This window comes from Balaenoptera ricei, chromosome 18 (genome assembly GCF_028023285.1).
Source record: "Balaenoptera ricei isolate mBalRic1 chromosome 18, mBalRic1.hap2, whole genome shotgun sequence".
Classification (NCBI taxonomy): domain Eukaryota; kingdom Metazoa; phylum Chordata; class Mammalia; order Artiodactyla; family Balaenopteridae; genus Balaenoptera; species Balaenoptera ricei.
The window spans coordinates 73,690,153-73,710,192 of record NC_082656.1 but is presented as its reverse complement, the minus strand read 5'-3'; the positions used below and the strand labels follow the sequence as shown (position 1 = coordinate 73,710,192).

The window sequence follows — 20,040 nt, the reverse complement described above, 5'->3', positions numbered from 1 at the left end:
GAATGAAATAATGCCATTTGCAGCAACATGGATGGACCAAGAGATGATCATACTAAGTGAAGTAAATCAGAAAGAGAAAGACATATATAATATCACTCATGTGGACTCTCATTTAAAAAAATGATACAAATGAACTTATTTACAAAACAGAAACAAACAGACTCACAGATTTCAAAAACATTATGGTTAGCAAAGGGGAAACAGGGGGTGGGGAGGGATAAATTAGGAGCATGGGATTAACATATACACACTACTATATATAAAATAGATAACCAACAAGGACCTACTGTATAGCACAGGGAACTCTCCTCAATATTCTGTAATAACCTATATGGGTAAAAAATCTGAAAAAGAATGAATATATGAATATGTATAACTCAATCACTTTGCTGTACACCTGAAACTAACACAACATTGTAAATCAACTATACTCCAATAAAAAACAAAACAAAAAACCCACAGTGAAATAGCACCTCACACCCTTTAGGATGGCCACTATTAAAAAAAAAGGAGAGAGAGGGAGAAGGGAGGAAGGGAGGAAATAACAAGTACTGGTGAGGACGTGGAGAAATTGGAACCCTTGTGCACTGCAGGTGGCAGTGTAAACTGGCCGTCAGCAGCCTCTCTGGCCCCCAGAGTTGCTACATGACTGGCTTTCTCTTGGCGACACACTCCCGTCGCCGGCACCCTAATGAACTCTTCCCACCACCCGTCTAAGCGAGCAGCTCCCGAGGCGCCGCTCCTTCCCGTCCCACCTCGAGCCTCCAGAAGGACACAGCGGCCGAGCCGGGGGCCCCGTGGTGCGGTGGTGGGAGGAACAGGCTCCTTTATCCCCGCTCTGTCCCGAAAGGCCACCCCCCCCCCCCCCCGCCGACCCATGAAGACAACAGATGGGAGAGGGTGACGAGATTCCGGAAGATAGATAGAACAGAGAGACGAGTGCTGGCCGACTCAGCAGCCTCGAGACACCGGAAACCTAAATCCCTGCTGGAGAGCCCGCCAGCCGGCGCCCCGGACGCCAGAGAAGCTCCCACTGCCGCCCTGTAGGCGTGTGGGGGCGGGGTGAGGGGTGGAAAAGGGGGAGGCGGCCATCCGAGCGGGGAGCAGAGAGACCCCGACCATCCCTCTGCCCAGCAGGGCAAGGGTGGGTTACTGTCCAGAGAGGCTTAGCGGGAGGCCTGGTGTCGGGAGGACCAGGCCCAGCCGACGGTGCGGGCGAGGGGCCCCCTAAAGATGGGGAGGGAGTGGAGTCCACGTCCCGTGGATTCCGTTATCCGGCCCCCACGCCGGGCCGGCCAGTCGACAGGCTCCCCCTCACACAGCTTCCTGCATCGTGTCCCACTTTCCACGTGAAAGGCCAGCCAAGGATACTGAGACGCTTGAAGAAAACCTCTAAAAGAAGCATAAAACAGAAGAGAGGAATTTTGGAGAAATAGAGGCAATAATGGGAAAGATAAAAACTTAAAACCCCTCCAAATTCATGATAATTAATATCTTCCCGAAGAGGAGAGATGGTATTATGTTGAGAAAGAACAGGACGCTAACGAAACGAGGGAACAGGAAAAAGATCGTGGAAATAAATATGGTGGCGAAAATATTCTTCAAAATAATAGAAGTGTTGGGAAGATAGTAGACTACCAAGAGAAAATTGGGAGATTGATCCAGGATATGCAACATCTGAGTTCTGGAGACCCAGAAAGAGAACAGGAAGGAAGGAGAGGGAAGAAAATTCCTAGGACCCAAGATAATGAGTCTTCAGATGGAAGTTTCTGGCACAATGAATGAAAAAAATCCCACGTGGAGACTCCTCATTATAGAACCTCCCAATCCAAGGGCGAAAAGAAGACCCTAGGAGCCTCCAGAGAAGAACCTGAGTCCCGTTCAAAGGGTTGTGGGTCCCAATGGCCCTGGAGACGTCTCAGCATGAACGGGGGCATCAGAAGACAAGGGAGAAACGCCTTCAAAATTCTGGAAGAAGGCAGTTAGAAATCTCCACCTAGTTACACTGTTAATTGAGGTTGGGAAGGAAAGAACGAGCTTCAGTAACATGAGGGAGTCAACCAAGAAGGGGCCGTGGGACCCAGGGACAGGGCTCTGGGAGAAGCGTGGGACGCACCACAGACCAGGCTGGAGCACGAGGGGCGCCGGGAGCCACAGCTCCAGGGAGGAACGGAAGCCGCGGGGGGTCAGGGCTGGAAGGGTTCTTCAGGTGCCTTCAGAAAACATGAGGCCGGAGGGCTGTCAGAGGAACTGGAGCAAAGCGCAAAAAAGGCCGAAGCAATTTTCAATTCCAAAAAAAACAAGAAGTTGTCCAAGAAAGGAAATTAATCATAGTACATACACTGTGTGCCTTATCTGAGAACAGTGTCTACACAGTTCTAATGCTGAACTGAATATGGATTTGACCAAAAATTGCGATGTGAGCCTATCGGAGGAATGTGGGGCGAGAGGCAGGCGCTAGGCTCTACAGCAGGAACGCCTGACGCAGCCTTACCGAGCGGGCGGGACCTGCCCGGGCGTCAACTCCTGCACCACCACAGCAGTCCTCCAGGCAGGTGGCTGTCTACCTCCTCTTGACAGTCCAGGAAGCCAGAGCACAGAGAGGTTAAGTTGTTTGCCTAAAGTCACACAGCTAGTAAGTGGCAGAGCCAGGATTTCAACCCAGGGAAGTTGGTTCTAAAGTCTGTGCTTTAAACCGCTGTGCTCACCTGTTTTGGGTAGGAAGGCAGACAATTTAAAACATCGGTAAGCAGCGGTATATAACCAACAACGTGGAGACAAATACCAAATGCAACAACAGTTCAGGGGCTTAAACGGGTCTCTTCAAGGGAGTGGGAATGGGTAGGGATTTTATCTTCTTTGTAAAGTTATTTGACTTTATCTTACAGACACGTGTTGCTGTAAAATCTAATCAAAGGGTGGGGACACGAGAACACCAGGGATCAGGAGAGCGACGCGACACCGCCAGTGTCGACTGCTCTGGCCCAGCTGTGCGGCCTCAGTCCTCACCGACACGACACTCGGCCTCGAGGGACTGGGCAGTTTCCCCGCTCTCTCTCCACTCTTCACGTTCTGGTAGCGAACAAGGCAAGCAGTGGTTTACAGAACATGCACCGCGAAGAGAGCCAACCAGGGTGACAGAGGCCAGAGGGCTGGGGTGGGTGCCGCTCAGGGAGGGTGTCACCTGGGAAGGGAGGCGAGGGCTCACGGCCACAGGCCCCGACGGGCCGAGCCCTGGAGAGTGTGCGGCCAGGCCCCTGGGGGCTGCACGGGGACAGGCCGGAGGGACCAGGCAGCGGGCCCACCAGGGTTCTGGGGGACGGTCCTGGCGAGGGTGGGAGCCATGCATCCTGCTTCGACCTGGAGTTGTTACTGCCAGAACGTGCTGGAAGGCGGATACAGGTGTGGGAGAGGGAAGGCGGGGCTGGCTGGGCTCCCTCCCGCCCTAGGTCCCCGTCTGTCTCTCCAGCCTCCCAGGCATGCCCGCCCCCAGCAGCAGTGGGCCTGCCTCCTCCTCGGCCCCTGCACCTCCGAGTCCAGGCTCTCCTCGTTCACATCTTGACTTGCATACCTGGGCAGCTGCCGCTCAAGCCCCATCACTCCGGTCTGCCCTTCCTCCGCCGTCAGTCACTGCAACGAGAGCTCCCATCCCGTCTCTGTCCTGCTCAAGGCTGGCGGCTGAGACCGAGGCGGCAGAGAGGAAGGGTGGGCCCGAGTGGGCAGCTGTGGGGCGCCGCCCATCCTCCCCGGACGCCCTGAAGAGGTGGGGCGAGGCCCAGACCCCCAGACCAGCCCGTGTTTGCTGGGAAGAAAGTCGAGTCCTGTGAGTTAAGTGTGACTTCTCCAAGGGCCACTTGGCCATGTGACTGGTGGCAGAGCCCTCTTGGCACACCGGGGCCATGTCCCTCGGGGTCTGAAGGGCTGGGGGCAAGCGGGGCAGCTAGATGCCAGGCTTGGAAGAGGGGCCCAGACATTTAACTTTTCGTTTCCATCTTTGTTTGAGTCACTCTTACACAAATCACTTCGGTCGGTTATGTAATAATCTGTGGCCCAGACCCAGGAAGGGGGGTAAATATTTACCTTCTCTCTCTCTGGAGCCACAGTCGGTCGCTGTGCTGAGTCACAGTGAGTCACAGGGAGGCAGTGTCACCCTCTAGGACCTTGAAGAAGGAAGGAACACAGAAAGGTGCAGGTAACTGTTCTGCTGCGTCTTCCCGGCGCCAGAATGTAAATTTAGTGCTGAAACCGGAATTCTCTTTGGTAGCCGATGACAGGTGATTATTCATGTATATAGATATACACATATATACACATATATACGTTTCTATTTGCTTATCGTTTTTACTTTTCTGTAATATTTACTGTTTAAAGTCATCTTAAAGAGATTGAAAACTAACTGCTCTGCGAAACCGCGGTTCTACAGGGCTTGCTGCCACGACAGGCTGCCTCATCTGACACGAGTCGCTCTTCCTGGAACCCTACCTGGAAAGGGTGTCTGGTCGGGAGTGGGGGCCCGGGGCGAGGCCGCCCGTTTCCCCTCCGCGCGGGACCTGTGCGTCCGTCCTCGCTCGCTCGCAGCTCCCGGCCGCATGGCCCACGTGTTCGTGTACGGGACCCTGAAGACGGGCCAGCCCAACCACCGGGTCCTGCTGGAGGGCGCCCACGGTCGCGCAGCCTTCCGGGGCTGGGGTCGCACGGTCGAGCCATACCCGCTGGTGATCGCGGGGCAGCGCAACGTCCCGCGGCTGCTGAACCTGCCGGGCCGGGGGCGCCGAGTGGCTGGGGAGGTCTACGCCGTGGACGAGCAGATGCTGCGCTTCCTGGACGAGTTCGAAGGCTGCCCGGACATGTACCAGCGCACCCGGGTGACAGTCGCTGTCGAGGGGGCGGGCGGGACCCTGCAGTGCTTCGTGTACACCACGGCCACGTACCCGCCCGAGTGGGTCCACCTCCCATACCACGACGATTACGACTCGCAGGGGGAGCACGGGCTTCGCTACAGTCCGCGGTGAAGCAGATGAGAAGCGCGAGGGGAGCGGCCGCCCGAGGACCGAGAGCCTGGTGGTTGGAAGACGGCCTCGCTGGGTCCGCACTCGCTGAACGCAAAAGCCCGAGAACACCCTCTGAAATAAAATTCTTTGGGGGGGGGGGAGGGCCGGGGTGGGGGAGTGTCTTCTTCGGTGGCAGCCGATTTCCCAAATAATTTTGACATGACTGATAACAAGATTGTTTCCTGAAATCTGTCTTGCTGATGCTGCTTTATCGCTTGCTGCTTAAAGAGCATCATGGGCTTGAACATACTGGATGAGAAGAACTCAGGATTTTAATTCCCCTAAATGACATTTTGAAAACGCACGTTATGCTTTTCTTATGTTTTTGTTTTTTGTTTTTTGCTTTGCTTTGCTTTAGTCTGAAGATAACATTTAAAATGAATATAAAGACTTTGTGTGGCAGCTAGATTTTAACAGCCCTGCGGTATCAGTTCTGTCTGACCTGTAGCACTGAGAAATTTTTTTAAAGCTGATTTTAGACATCTCAATGTAATAAAAGAACCTCAAGAAAAACACGCTGTATTTTAGAGTACTTCTGAATATATATAACATCATTCTTCATAATTTTCAGATCAGGCTTATACAGAGATTATTAAAGATCACTTAACCTAGATGTTTTGGGAAATCAAATATAAAAGTATTGGTGCTATTGTTGGCCCTCTTTTTGAGTCTACTTATTTGGTAGAAGGTTCTTTTCATTCTCATCTAGCAAAATAGCAAGCGCCCACTTGCTGGCAGAGCAGCTGAACACCCCAGTTTCAGACGGAAGCTCACGGGAGCGCAGGGCAAGGCGCGGTTCCTGCCCCCACAAGGGAGCAGCGTTTGGGGGCGGGCCTTTCAGAGAAGAACCAACACATTAGTAATTTGTTCTTCAGGCCTGACAGAAAGCTTCGCTTCCAAATACAAACAGCACCTAGAATAATTTTAGCAAGGCACGAAGTACCAATTACTACCCACCTCCACCCGATAATCTGTCAGGGTTAGAGTCAAATCAGCGCACGACTCTGCCTCTGCATCCTTACCAGCAAATGTACGAAATGTATCCTACGAATTTCAGAGCCAGGTGAAAACGCAGCTGCTGGTCCCGAGTAACCTCGTTCTCCATTGGGAGAGGCCACTCGCTCTTCAACTTAACGGTAGACTGTGATCTTTAACTGCATCTGGCACAAAAGCATGATCGTGATTTTTAGCCCTTTTTTCTTAATTGGAAACTTGCTTCACAAAAACACAGCAAGGCGAGGATGGGTGTCAGCTGATGAGCTGTGGCAGCCCCGCCCACCATCACTGGGCCGGGGGAGCCCCAAGTGGTACCCGCGCCGGTGCCCTGGGACGGGGAGGGGGGTCGCCCCTGGGGACTCGGGGTCCACGCTCACCGTTAGAGCCACACAGGAGGGATTTCCATTTCCAGGGCCGTCATCTGCGCTGTCTGGGCTTCGAGAGGTTATGAACTACCAGAAGCAAGAGTTAGGTCCTCAAGTAGGATGAAGCAGGTAATCAGGTTACAAAGTGGCAAATGCTAACTTAATGAAACTGAGGGCCAAGAACTGGGATTTATATAAATTTTTAAGAAGGATCCCAATGAAACGCTAGTATTTAAAGTCTACTGGCACAGCCCATAGCCTCTTATGTACATTGTCTTCATTCAAAAAAAGGGCAAACTAATATTTAGACAAATGCTCAGTTTTATTGATTTAATTTAGACACTAGGAAATCTCACAGCAGAAGTACAAATCATATGTACAAGTATTTATATCAATAAAAATTTCCATTGGTGATTTTTTGGCAAATGTTGGTTTTGACTGTATGTGGAATAAATATGACCATGTAAAATCTGCTACACAGGGGTGTTCCTGCAAAACGCTTGAATAAATTGAGTGTGAAAGAATAATAATACAAATGGCTAATTAAATTGGGTGATGACTGAAAGGCTATAAATACTTCATTCCAGTTCCACGAGCAGATCTCCTTCTGCAACTGTGTCTCCAGCTTTACAATGCACCGATTTCACCTTGAATTCAAAAAAAGAAGGGAGAGTAAGAATTATTAACTAGACCAGGAGGAAGCAATCTCGTCATCCATTTCTGGAAATGAAGGGACAGCCTGGCGGGCTTTGGAGCACAGAACACTCGGAGGTATAGGGCGTCCATCAGAGGGGACCTCGAGCACAGGGACGTCCTCGCCGCGGGCTGTGACTCACCACCTTCCCCTCTTTATCTCTGTCGGTCCTAAAAGCCGCTGGTCATTTGTGCTGTCCTTTGCACAGGGTGCCCTCGGGGGTCTCAGCTGGCAGTGATGATGCTGGATGAGTCCCCACACCCGGGGGAGTTAATGGTGTACTTAGTGTTAAACAAACAAACCGACCAACCCACTCACAATTATACAAGAGTCAAAACAGGTACTAATTAACAGGAGAAATTCCCTAGCCTGACCGGAAGCCTCCTTCTGAAGGGAAATGAAATTCCTCCGAGCACGAGCGCGTGGTCTTGCTGGCGCGACGTGGAACAGGCACTGGGCTCCCGTGACGCTGCCTCCGTGCCCTTTCATTCCACGGATTTCTCCCGATTTTAGTCAACTTCTGCTTTCCCAAATTTGTGTTCACTTTTAAAACTAGAGACAGTCATTTGACTTGGAAGTTCTTGCTGGGGCATGAAGGTGAATGATGGGTTGGAAGTTAATTGGCCGTCTGGGCAAGCGGCAAACGGGAAAAGTGCCAGAGACGTGGGGTTGGGTGCCCTGGCCTGTGTCCCCGCGGCTCTGCCATGAGCTAGCAGCGGCGAGAAGGGCCTTCTCCCCCAGAGCTCCAGCCCGGGGTCTCTCGGGACGAAGAGAACCTGTGCAGTGACCCTTGAAAGGCCTCGTTCCACAGGAGCTATTTGCACTGAAGTGGCTGCTTTTTATGATCTGAAGCCACCGGTGTTTTTATAGGATGTATCTGTCATGATGCTGCGATTCCAGAGTGGAGGACCTGCTTCCACCGTGAACGGGCCCCGGGAGGAAAACGGGCCTCTCAAAGCAGAAACTGCCAGCCCCAGGCTCAGGGGCCCGCTGCTCCTCGCCCTGTGGGGCAGGGCCAACGTGCGAGTTCACCCAGAGCCCATCACCACCCTGACAGCAGCAGGGCCTCCCCAGCAGACAGGCCACGCGGACGGGCAGGCTCCTGGCTCCTTCAGGGAGCTGAGGCCACGTTCACTGTGGCGCCAGTGCCTCAGTCCAGCACACGGGCCGCTGGTGTGCATCTGATGTATATTCTGGGTCCCCCAAACGAGGCCAAGTGCTCACCACAGAGGGGAAAGCGCGTGACAGTGATGCAGCGTAAATGCTGACTAATCCCAAGCGACAAACAGAACAATTTTTACAAGAGCAGAAACCAACACTTTCTTGTTCATTTGTTCTTAAAGGGTCATCAGGTATGGAAAGCAGGATTCCCCCGAAGCCGCAGAGCATGCCAATCTCCTCTCCCAAACCCCGAGGAGACTGGGTGCAGCCGTCTGATGCCCCTCCGGCCTGGTCACACGCCGGGCCTCTGCCCTCCTCCTGGCTGGGGCTGGACTGGGGCGTCCCCCTCGGCCTGTTCTCTGAACATCAGTTTCATTTCCTTTGGGGGAGGCAACTGGAGGCTGCGTCTCTCTGATGCAGACTTCACTGGCAGCTGACAGTACCTTCTGCCAGGACACCCACTGTCCCCACGGCTCAGTCGCGCCTTCCAGGACACAGCCAGCCTACGCTGCTGTCCTCACCCCACCCGACCTGCCCCGCCTCTCCTCGCTCCACCGTGCGGTACTTTCAAACCAAACCATCCTTCAGAAAAGGATCATTCTGCTACAAGTGGTGTCTTTCTAGTCGCAGAAAGAATAATGAAGTTATTGCTTAAAAGGACTTTTCTATTTTCTTCAATGAGAAAATTCATTTAAGAAGTTTTACTCTTAACAGATATCAGTACTAATACATCTTTTTTTCCTCCCTAAATCGTTAAGTTCCACGTGTGGATGTGGGTCTTTCAGCTCCTTTTGTCTTGTTTTTTTTTTTTTTTTTAATTTATTATCTATTTATCTATTTTTGGCTGCACTGGGTCCTCGTTGTGGTATGCAGGATCTTTAGTTGCGGCATGCGGGCTCTTAGTTGCGGCATGTAAGCAGGATCTAGTTCCCCAACCGGGGATCGAACCCGGGCCTCCCGCACTGGGAGCACAGAGTCTTACCCACTGGACCACCAGGGAAGTCCCCCTTTCAGCTCGTCTTGATCTAAAAGTGAATTGTTCTCTTTGTGAAGAAATTATCTTGAAGAGTTGCATTAATTTTTGCAATCTCTAAAACCATTTCCTGCTGTGTCACCTAAGTCTCAGATAACTAACTGCCTCTAAGACAGATGTAAACATTAAAAATTAAAGACCCCTTAATTCGAAAGACATTAAGGTGAAGAACAACTGTTCTTCGACTCCCTGGATGTCACACAGACTCTCCTGGAAGGCCTGCAGGTCACGTGGATGCAGAACGTAGGGCGCCCCGATCGCAGCGCCCTCGTCCGCAGGAGGGAGAGGCTGGGAGAGACCCCCTCCGCCGTCCCCCTCAGGCCCCAACCGTCCAAGATTCAAAGGTGGAGGTTCTGCTTCCTGTCACGGCGGCCTGGGCTGGTGGGACCCTGGGGGCATACCTTGCCAGTTTTCCCAGCTGTCATACTGTTCTGCATCTTCATGGCTTCAATCACACAAATTTCCTGACCTTCTGCTACCTGGAAAATGAACAAAAAGTGGACAGAAGTTTTCAAAGCATTTGAATTTTGCAACAATGTTCAAGAGTGAGGCCATTAAGATAATCTTTTTGTCAAATGCTCTGAAATATAATCCAAACAGCAGCAACAGCCTCTAATACTTCATATTCCAAGTACATCTTTGGGGGACCGCAGAGAAAGGCCATTCCCTCTATTCAAGTCCTTGTTAGAAAAACATCCCTGATATTGGAGGTTTTGGGCGCTGCTTGTGGGCCCTCCCCGGGAATCTCTGAATCTGCCTCTGCCACAGAGCTGTGGCAGAAATGGAATGCCTTCCACTTACGTGAAACGTCCAGGATTAGCACGTCTCTACGGACAGAAAGATCTGTGGTTTCCAGGGGCAGAGGGAAGGGGGGAGTGCTTGCGGGTGGGTGCAGGGGTTCTCTGGGGGTGATGAAGTGCTCTAAGATTGACTGTGGCGATGGGTGCACAATTCTGTGAACAGACAAAAACCACTGAAGTGCACGCGTTAAAGGGGTGATTGTATCGTATTGCGAACTTTATCTCAGTAAAGCTGTTAGCAAACAATGGAGTTTCTGTCTGCAGCCCTGGGGGGCTGGGAACCACAGCCAAGCACCCAGGCCGTGGGGACCACTCTCCCAGCCTTTGCACGACTTGCCAAGGACTGACAACCAGGTGGCTCCCAGAAAGTGCCTTCAGGGAGTGATTTCTGGAGCTCCACCCATTCCTTGCAAGGAAGCTGGCAGCTCCCAGGGGCACTGGCTCAAGCTTCGTGCTCAGCTGTTTTGCCTTCCGGGGTGAGGGAAATCCAGGCAGAGCTGGGTATAAATCCCCTGGGGTTAAACCTGGGCCTCCCACCCAGGAGTCAGCTGTGACTAAAGGCCCTTCTATCTATTCTCCTTTCTCTGCCCTTGATGGGTAAGCACCAAGGAGCTGGGCTTGCATTTTTCTCCCATCTTTGTGAAAAGGGCCTTGCAGTCTTTGAAATGGGAGAGTTGAATTTCCTGGGGCACCCGGCTGTGTGGGGTGCTGGTGGGCCTCCTGGCGTGGGGCTCCTGGACCCTTGTGCTCATCCAGCATTGCAGAAGTGCCTGGAGAATCTTCTTTCCTGAAATCCCCAGATGATCTCCAAGCCCCCCTCCCGGCCCCCCGTGGGGCACAAGCTGCCTCGCTGGCATCAGGACCGCCTGAGCCCTATGCGTTCCTCTCCTCTGCTGATCAGGTGGTGGGCTGCTTTTTCCTGGCACAGAAATATAGGAAGAGAGGGGATGCCAAAGCTTCGGTGCTGGCACGGAGGCGACACTGCGCTGGAGAGTTGGGCACACACGCCGCGCTCGCGGCCCGCTGTGACTCACCGTCACCTGGCACCTGCATTCCAGAGAGCGGAGAACTAACTTGCTAGGGTCGCTCTTCAACATGCAGAGGGAGAGCAGTGAGGGAGGCTCCAGGGCAACGCGGGGCCCAGCTGGGGTGTCCAAACAGCCAGCCCTCAAGGCGTCATTTCCGAGCCTTTTTCTCTCTTTTCAGAGGCAGGCAGGGACCAGGCAAGATGAGAGGAGGGCACGTCCCCAGAAGTAGCGCCTGCCATGTAGCTCCACACGCAAAATGCTGGCGGGCCCGGGGCACGGCTCTCAGGCAAGAGGCTGAGGGTCCAGAGCCGGCCTCACGCAGCAGCAGCCCCACCCAGAGACGGGCATCCCGGCATCAGGGCCCGTGGCTCTCTGGGAAATGGATCTGATAGTCAGCCACGGAAATTCCATCCAACAGTCAGTGATCGGCTCTGGGAACTCCTTCCTCACCGACGGACCGGTGCCCGCAGTGGGCGGCTGCGTGCGTTCGCCTCGCCCCCTCCCCCAGCCGGGCTTCCTGCGCTGGCGTCTGAGCGCCCAGGGCCCGTCTGACCAGCCCCAGCCCCGCGGGCTCCTCTCGGGCGGGCGTGAGCTTGCCCTCCTGCAGCTGCTCGGCCCACTGCTCGGCACCGCTGGCCAGAACGCTCTGCGGGATCTTTACGTAAGTGAATTCGCAGTTAAGGCGACTGTGAAAAGGAAACGAATGAAGCTGGGAGATTTCCAGTGGTCACTAAGGGGGCGGAGACCAAACTGACAAAGATGCCCATAAGAAACGGGCGGAAGGACGGCCGGGCCCCGGGCCACAGCCCCACTCCAGGCCCGAGCTGGCCGGGCTGGAGGTGAGTGAGAGCAGGGCCCGAGAGCCTGGGAGCAGCGGGAGACGGACGTGAAACTTCTGGGGCTCCACTGTCGCTGTCCAGTGACCGCCTTCCCCGGCAGCTCTGCGTGCTTGTGGTGAGGGTGATCTGCAAAGAGGTGACACGCAGGCAACTGCGAGTGGTCGGTCCCCAATCATCCATCAGAAAAACAAAACCTATGGTTTAGCCGGAGATAATCCGGGAGACGTGGGAAAGTCCCCCAGGTAAAACACCCCCTTCTCTCAGACTGTGTCACTCTGGCAATTTGATTAAAAGGGCTTCAGAGAAAGTGCCTGCGGATTGGAAGTGCCAACCTGCTGCCAGACGGGCAGCGCTGGCTGCCCTGAATCTGGGACCATCCTCATGGCTCTGTCGTCCTTTTCTTTCCTGTTTCTTCTCCCTGGTTTCTTGCCCTGTTTCTGCTGGTCTCTACTTATATTATTTGGTGGAAATTTAAGTAATTCATTTCTCTTTCTCCGTTCACTCACAGCAATCTGCTTTGTAGTTTGTTTTTGCTCATTCGTCCCTAAAAGAGAAAAAACTCTTGGAAGTTGATCCTTGATGTTCCACCAAATAGTGAGACACATTTCGGTCAGCAGAGACATGTTATACGCGCACGCACGCAAACACATATACACACATGAACTTGACCTAAATTCAAGCGATTTCATTCCTCAAAAACCGAAGTCAGGGAAGCAAACACAGTACACACTGTACGTCAAAGAACACAGACGGGGCTGTAACTGGGGGCTGCTCCACCACCCTGCTGGGCCCCCGAGGGCCGCAGTTCCAACAATAACCCGGACAAAAATGACACAGGCCTCTCACCTCAACAATCTGGAAGCCTCCTGGTCCAGAGGTGCCTGCCCCCTCCCCTGCCCTCCCCGAGCTCCGGAAGGCACTGGAAACACCGCCTGGATTCCCCCGTGTGCTCAGAAAGCGGGGACATTAACTGGGTGAGCAGAGAGGGCGCCTCCACGGCCAAGTCTCCCTCGGACGGCGCGCACCCAGGGTGCAGCCACTGCAGGGCTTGTGGGCGCACACTTCCCCAACGCTCTGCTGAATCATCGCGTGACGACTTAATGATTGTGACAGGATGTCTCCAACATCGGGCTTACAAAATGGTCACAAGCCTCGCAAGTCTCTCTGATAAACCTACTCAGCCTGATGTACTTCTCCGCTCCCTGTCTAATTGGTGTAAAGTTTGGAGGTCTGAATCCTGTATCTTTCATCCGGCTTATTGCGTCCTCTCCTTTGACATGGGGTCAAGGTTCACATTCGCATCTGATTATCGGAGCGCACTCATTAAGCGGGAGCCTGCCTTGCCCCGAAATGAGTAAGCTGGGGAGAAACCTCAGCCCATTTACTCAGCGGACTTTAGCATGCTTGGGAGGCCTGAATGTCACCCGGCACAGCTCTGTGCTGCGGAGTTTCAGACATCCCCAGCTGATGATTAATTGCGAGTGATGGGAAATAAAATCCAGCAAAGCCAGCTGCTTGCCACGGTCGGCAAAATGGCTCTGATGGATACAGGCTGCCAATTTTCCAGTTTTACTGGCAAGTCTTCCAAGTGTAATTAAGGGAAGTTATAAATGATATGGAAATCTATCAAGTTCCATTTATTTTCAGAGGACTCTTTCCCCAGAGACTTTTATCTTCAAGCTTACATTCTGCTTTGTTGTGCTAATGATTTAAACCACTTCTTATTTCTGATTAAAGCCCCCAATATCCTCTACCAAGTTTGCTTTACTCCTTCCCCAGAGATTAAAAGACACAGAACCTTCTCCAGCACATGTCCCTCTGGGACAACATGCTAAGGCTGGGACACATTTGGCAACTTGTATAGTTCAAACTGCAAATGCATGAAGAAAGCCCCAAGAAGGTGCACGAAGAGAAAGAGAAAGAGAAGAGAAGGGGGGGGGGGAGAAAGATCTCCACCAAACATAAAAGGAAGTCCCCAAAGTACAGACTTGAAAGCTGTGCTCAGGACCAGATATTCATCAGAAGGTGGTGTAGCTCACTAATGTTATTTGATTTGGAATAAAAGCATGAAAATGATGGCAAAGGCCTAAAATTGGAGATGTAAAGGATGACTGCACAGTATTCCATTTCTCAATTTCATCCTTCAGAGCCACAAAATGGGGGTGATACAGTGACGGGATGAGATTTACAGTAACAGCTGTGGTCTTCCCACACAAGGGAGGCCCTTCTAATGGGCTAAGGTCTGTTTTGAACAGACGGGGAGAAACAAAACAAGGTTCCCTGTTAAGAGTGTGCAGTCATATTTCTGATAAAGAAAATGTTTATGGGAGTCAGATTTCCTCCAAGACAGTCCCTAACCCTCTTTTGTCGTCCACAACCAGGGCTGTTTTAAAGGTGTTGTCCTTTAGATACAGGGAAGAGGCCATAAACGGCATGGAGGGTTTTCCCCCGTAAGCCTACTCTCTAGCAACTGTAAAGGATGTACAGGAAACTGTGCCAGTGGCATCTGGCTTTCTACTGTGCTGAACATTCATACAAAAGACAGGTTCATCAGTCATTGGAGTATCTGGATAAAAAATGAGCTCCTGATGGATGGTATTTTGAGCTTACCTGCTGCTAGTACATTACCAGAGAAACACAGGTTTTGAAACCCACATGACATTAGAAACTGCAGACCATGAAATACGACACGTGCAGGAGCACATAATGTACGCCAGATTATACAAAATAATAAATAAGCTATTTAAACCCTCTGCCTAAAATTGGGCCCACTGCAAGGAACCCTGGGTCACTTCTACACAGGCCAATTAATGCACAGCATCTGCTGTATAGAAGCCGGGCATGAAGCACTTCCGAATGATTTCAGCAATTAAAAGAGAACTGTTTCCTGCCTGTTCAGACAGCAACTGTTTCAATGCAAGAGTGAGCACCAAATCACTGTGCAGCTGAAAAATTAAGTCCCCTTTTTTGGGGAAGAGGGGTGGGTGGGAGGGAGAATTTTTATGGAAAAAGGAGCCTCCTTTTGTTGTCCTACATTCTGTGTTTTCTGCCAGATTAGACAGAAGGCTCGGAGGGTGCAGCGGCCCGCCGCAGTCTCCCCTTCTGCTGCGCCGGCCACCCGAAAGCGGGGATCAATATCAACCCTGCTGCCGACTCCACACAAGTGAAAATCCTTCAGTTACGTTTTTTAAGGTTGTGCTACTTAGAACACAGGTGCCTGAATGCAATGCATCTTAAGGCCCTTAGATCTGAAGAAAGACGCCGTTAACAGCCACAAGGAAAAGGCACCTCGGATTTGGTTAAAAGGCACTGGCGAGGATCTGAGTATAATAACTTCCTCTTCCTGAGCCGGTAAGATAGGCTGGTTAATATCCCCTGATACTTCCTGAAGAAGAAACATGCGTTCCCATCCCAAGATCTTCGTGTAAAGAGGGTGGGAGAAGAGGCCCCGGGAGACAGGGCAGTATGTAAGCAGTGATGGAAGGAACCATCATCGGATTACAAAGAAAAGAGAGGGCAGGTGACAGAAACGCTGCCAAGCCCCTCATCCGCCGCGTAAGGCCTCCCTGAGCGGGTCTGATCACCAGCGACTCACTCGGGAGGGTGCTGCTGGGGCCTCCTCAGCCCCGCCCCCCCCACCCCCACCCCGGGGCTTCCTCCCTGGATGTGCATTGGGCGTCAGAGCCGGGAGCCGGGAGCCGAGAGGCTCGGGGAGAGAACACAGAGAGGCGGCCAGTATAAAACGAGCCCAGTTTTTCCGAAAATTCCTTAAAATGAAGAAAATTACTACTCCGTACCACCCTCTAAGTTAGCTCAAAACTGGAGCCAGAACCTCTAAGTTACAAAGAGAACCAGTTAAAACTGATGTCATTTATTGTACCTTTAACAAATCAGTCTGGATCCTCGACCTCTGTGAAGTAGGCTGCTTTAAAGGACTCAGTGAAATAATGATTTTTTTAATTTATTAATTTTTTTTTTTTTTTTTTTAAGCAAAAAGGTGAGAGGAGATATTTTGAATCTTGTTAAGGCTGGGGACTGTCATCTTCAACAGTGTTTAAAACAAAGATAACATACCCTCTAATTCCAAGTAGATCCTCCCTTCAAAAATAAAATCAAATGCCAAACTTGTAGAAGACTTGCCTACAATATTTATTGATTGATCTATAAAAATATTTTATCTTATACTGATAATTATCATTAAGTTAAACTGTAAAAATTCCCAAATTGTTACCACCAACAAAAATTAATCATAACATTCAAAAATAAATGTCATCTGGAAAAGATAAAAAGGCCAAATTCAGGATAGCCATTACCTCTGAAGAGGGCAGGACAGGAATTCTCCTGGGGAGAGGCCACGGGGCAAGTTCACCATATAAGCAATGTTTTATTGTTAAATAAAATCTGAAGCAAATATGGTAAAGGTGAGCAGAGAGCATATGAGTACTTGTATTATTCTCTACAACTTTCTGTATGTTTGTAATATTTCATAACTTAAAGTTTAAAAATGTTACATAATGAATGCATGAAGCTATATACCTGCTTTGGAATACAGTCTGAGGTGTGGGTGAAAAACTGGCACCTTGTCAAATAAACCATTTGAATAACCACTGCTATAAAATATGGAAATTTAATCACTGCAATTACTTCACGAGTGTAAATCAAGGCATCCAGAAACTGGAAAATCTATCAAACAGCCGAGCCAGGACCTCTGCCAGGGAAAGATGCAGCTACTGATACTGGGCCGCGTGAAGCCCCCGGGTCACTGGCAGACAAGCACCTCAGGAAGGCCCCACCCGGCCCTTCCCATGGGGAAGACCTAAGGGCAAGGGAGGCTTCAAATCCTGCTTCTTCCAGAAATGAAAAGAAAGGTCTCATGCCAAGTTTATTCTCAATTTCCCCTACATCAGCTGTAAGCTCAGTTACAGACGGTTTAGGGACAAAGGGCAGGTGTGAATATCGTTCTCTGAAACAGGGCACCTGTGTCTCCAGAGCGGTGGTGTCCCCCTGCCTGGAGGCCTCTCCCCAAAGGAGCACGTGCACGGAGGAATATCAATCGGGGCAAAATCTGGGTGGTTCTCCCAGAAATCATTACACAGCTTCTGTTCTCCTTGGTACACTTTTATAGCATATACCACTTTTGCCTAAGACATTGTTCATGAGAACAGCAATCTCGAACAGCTAATTACCCTTCTGCTAAAGACCAATTCCGTCATCAAGCGGATCTTCCTCATCTTAGCCCCGCAAAAATACTCCAAATTCTGTCTTACTAACATCAAACGGACTAAGTGGTAAGAAAAAGCAGCAACAGGTACTTAATATCCATCTATTATTTTACCTGGTCTTACAAACTAATAACTCACAATGTAATAATTAAGAAAGAAGGAAATGTAAACGGGTATACAGCCTGCTTCTGGTTCATGTCTCACTTAATTTGTGATGTTATTAAGTAAGATGAATATTTCTGATGCAAAGCTGAGATGACTGCACAATCTAAACGTAACTAGAAACCATCTTAATTAAATGCAATATTAAAATATCCCCACGGGTTGCCTCATTTTTATTTTTTGTTTTGTTTCTGATATCAAAGTCAAAACGAAAATTGTGCCACAAACTCAGCAGCTGTAAGTCTAATGCTGGGAAAGAAATGTATTCAGCATTATTCTGAAAGAATATAGATTTTTAATATTTTTGTTCAAGGAATCATAAAGATAGAAGTTTAAAAACTTAATACACGTTATTTTTTAAATGCTAACTTTGATTATAGAAGTGCCCCTGGTTTATGATATTATTAAATGTACAGAAAAATAGGTAGTTTTCAAACTGAAATGAAAATCAGTTATTGTAAAAATATTTTCAGAAGGCAGACAAAAAAGGCACATAGGAAAGGCATATAAAAGTCATTCTTGGCAACTGTTTCCTGAATTACATGTGTGATTCTAGATGTTCTCAATCCACTCCGACGTCACTTCTTTCTGGTTTGCGTGCTTGTATGCATTTTACTGCTTATGAACTGGCATCCCCTCCCGACATACTCAAAAAGGTTATTACACAATCATTTCAGAAATGATTTTCCTACCACATTTAATGTTAAATAGCAGGCAACAGACACTGAAAAAGTATTAGCGATGTTTGCTGGGTGAACTTGAAACAAGCACTTAGAGTAAAACCCAGCTTCTGAGCTGAGAGGGAGGGGGGGCCTCTGCCCACAAAGCTCTCTGAGCACACTGGCCGATTCCAAATGGCCACCTCGGATTATTTCGTCCTGAGCTTCTGAAGCTCTGTTAACGCTATTTACTTCGCAGAGCAGATCTGTCCTTCATTGTCTATGACACTTCTGTGGAGCAGGTTATCGCCAGGCTCACCATTGTAAGATTTGTCAAGTTTTACTTATGCTAAATATAAAAATTACAGATAACTGGGATTTAAACTATAAAAAATAACATTACAAAGAAAAATAGAATACTTGTAGGCCCTTAGCTGTGTTTTTGGTCCTTGTTTTCCTTGAAAATACACAGAGATGACTGATTCCGTTATCTTCCTACTGATAAGAGTGGAACCTGGCTCAGCTAGTGTTATTGCTAAGGACAAGACAACACGCCCTACAGTGTTAAAATAATCTTAAACCGCAAAACTTAAAAGCTACAAGTGTTATTTTCTTATAATGGCCTCAAGTATGTGCCGTGCCTTAGGTCCAAGGAAATTTTCGAGTGTTTTAATTACACAAGGCAGATTTAACTCTAGAAGTTGTTGTAAGAGCCGACGATTAAACATCCCACCCCCTGCTTTTGGTTTAGCTATTAGCAGTTTGGGACACTTTTCACAAATAATAACTCAAGGGAAAATACTGTCTTATCAAAACACAATGGTACAGAATATGGAAGGAAGTTCTGCCAGGACCAAAAGTGGCACTGGAAGCTGGAGAGAGGAATGAAAGCAGGCCTTCCGTGACCAGCCCAGGCACATGCGTGTGCAGAGCATTTATTTTACAAGGAAGGGGACCCGGAGACCAGGAGGCGGTTCAGCAACCCGCCCCCCAACCCCCCACGGTGTGCTCTGACTTTAGAGAAATACATAAAATAGAGGCCCCAGTTCCTTCTCAAATCAAACCAGTCTTGAATACCCACGTTTAATTATCAGTGGTGGTTTCCAACATCTGAGCTCCCCCCATGAACCAAGGACTAACACCACACTGTTCCATTTCACCAAAATGCCTAGCTTTCCCACGTTAACTTATTAACCGGGAAATGGAAAGTACGAAGGCTCAGCCCTTCTGGTATCTGGAGCAGCTGCTGGCAACAAGGAGGCTGCAGGCCCCCTGCTCTCCGGGGAGGGGAGACGACAGCCTGAACTGCCCCCTCGAGCTCCCAGCAGGGGCTGCCACCCCCTCCTCCTCCCTCCTCTCAGGTTCTGTCTGACTCAGGTGTTGGAAAAGTGAGGATTTCAGGGAAATGTATATTTTTCTTTTTCTAAGCACAAATGTGATTTTATAATTAAAGCCACGCAGTTAGGACCGACAAGCTCAGGATGGCTGTACACAGCCTCTTGTGGCTTCTAGAATAAGCTTAAGGAGGAAAATGGAAAAAAACAACAAAAACCCCTCCCGCTGTTTACCAACCTACACTTCTAGTCACTAGGAGATTGTCCTGACTGCTCTGGTAATGTAGTGAGTGTAGACATTCTTAACGTCAAGGCCAAGGGGCTGTCTTCTCAGGGCCCTAATCCTTCAGAACCAAGAGATACAAGACAAACCCCTCCCCGACATTCAACACAGAATCTTCATTAAGCATCGCCTCTCCCAAATCCTTAACACTGGCGTGTTTGACAATCTTAATGAGTGTTTTCTTCCAGCAATGTCAATGCTTTCAAAGTAAGCCTGACAATTCACAGCTCCTGAACCTCTTTTATGCTCTTCTAGAAAAGCTGGTAGTTGTTCCGTTTCTATAGCATCAGGTAAAGCAACTGTTGAGTCAGTTTTCCAACTTCACATATCAGTTTCAGGGCTAATCATTTAAACAACTGAAACTGATCATTTTTTCTTAATATTCATCTACTGTAAGTACTTTTCTAGAAGCT

The 20,040-nt window shown here is 49.8% G+C and overlaps 2 protein-coding genes across 6 annotated transcripts in view; one reads left to right on the top strand and one right to left on the bottom strand.

The window, feature by feature from the left end:
- Nucleotides 1–5,564, top strand: part of GGACT (gamma-glutamylamine cyclotransferase) — a 47,292-nt gene extending 41,728 nt beyond the window's left edge. For 2 of the 5 annotated variants that reach the window (XM_059903329.1, XM_059903330.1), the window contains exon 4: nucleotides 4,424–5,564. In XM_059903329.1, the coding sequence (XP_059759312.1) occupies nucleotides 4,424–5,012 (589 nt within the window). In that variant the 3' untranslated portion in view covers nucleotides 5,013–5,564. Of the gene's footprint in view, nucleotides 1–2,888; nucleotides 3,824–4,423 lie in introns of those variants that run through there. The other 3 variants (XM_059903331.1, XM_059903332.1, XM_059903328.1) reach the window with 3 other exon arrangements.
- Nucleotides 5,565–6,732: 1,168 nt separating this feature from the next.
- PCCA (propionyl-CoA carboxylase subunit alpha) overlaps nucleotides 6,733–20,040 on the bottom strand; it is a 374,750-nt gene continuing 361,442 nt past the window's right edge. Inside the window, exons 23-24 of the mRNA XM_059903326.1 lie at nucleotides 9,702–9,779; nucleotides 6,733–7,059 (exon numbers count right to left, since the gene is read on the bottom strand). Of these exons, the coding sequence (XP_059759309.1) occupies nucleotides 6,991–7,059; nucleotides 9,702–9,779 (147 nt within the window). The 3' untranslated portion in view covers nucleotides 6,733–6,990. The remainder of the gene's footprint in view (nucleotides 7,060–9,701; nucleotides 9,780–20,040) is intronic.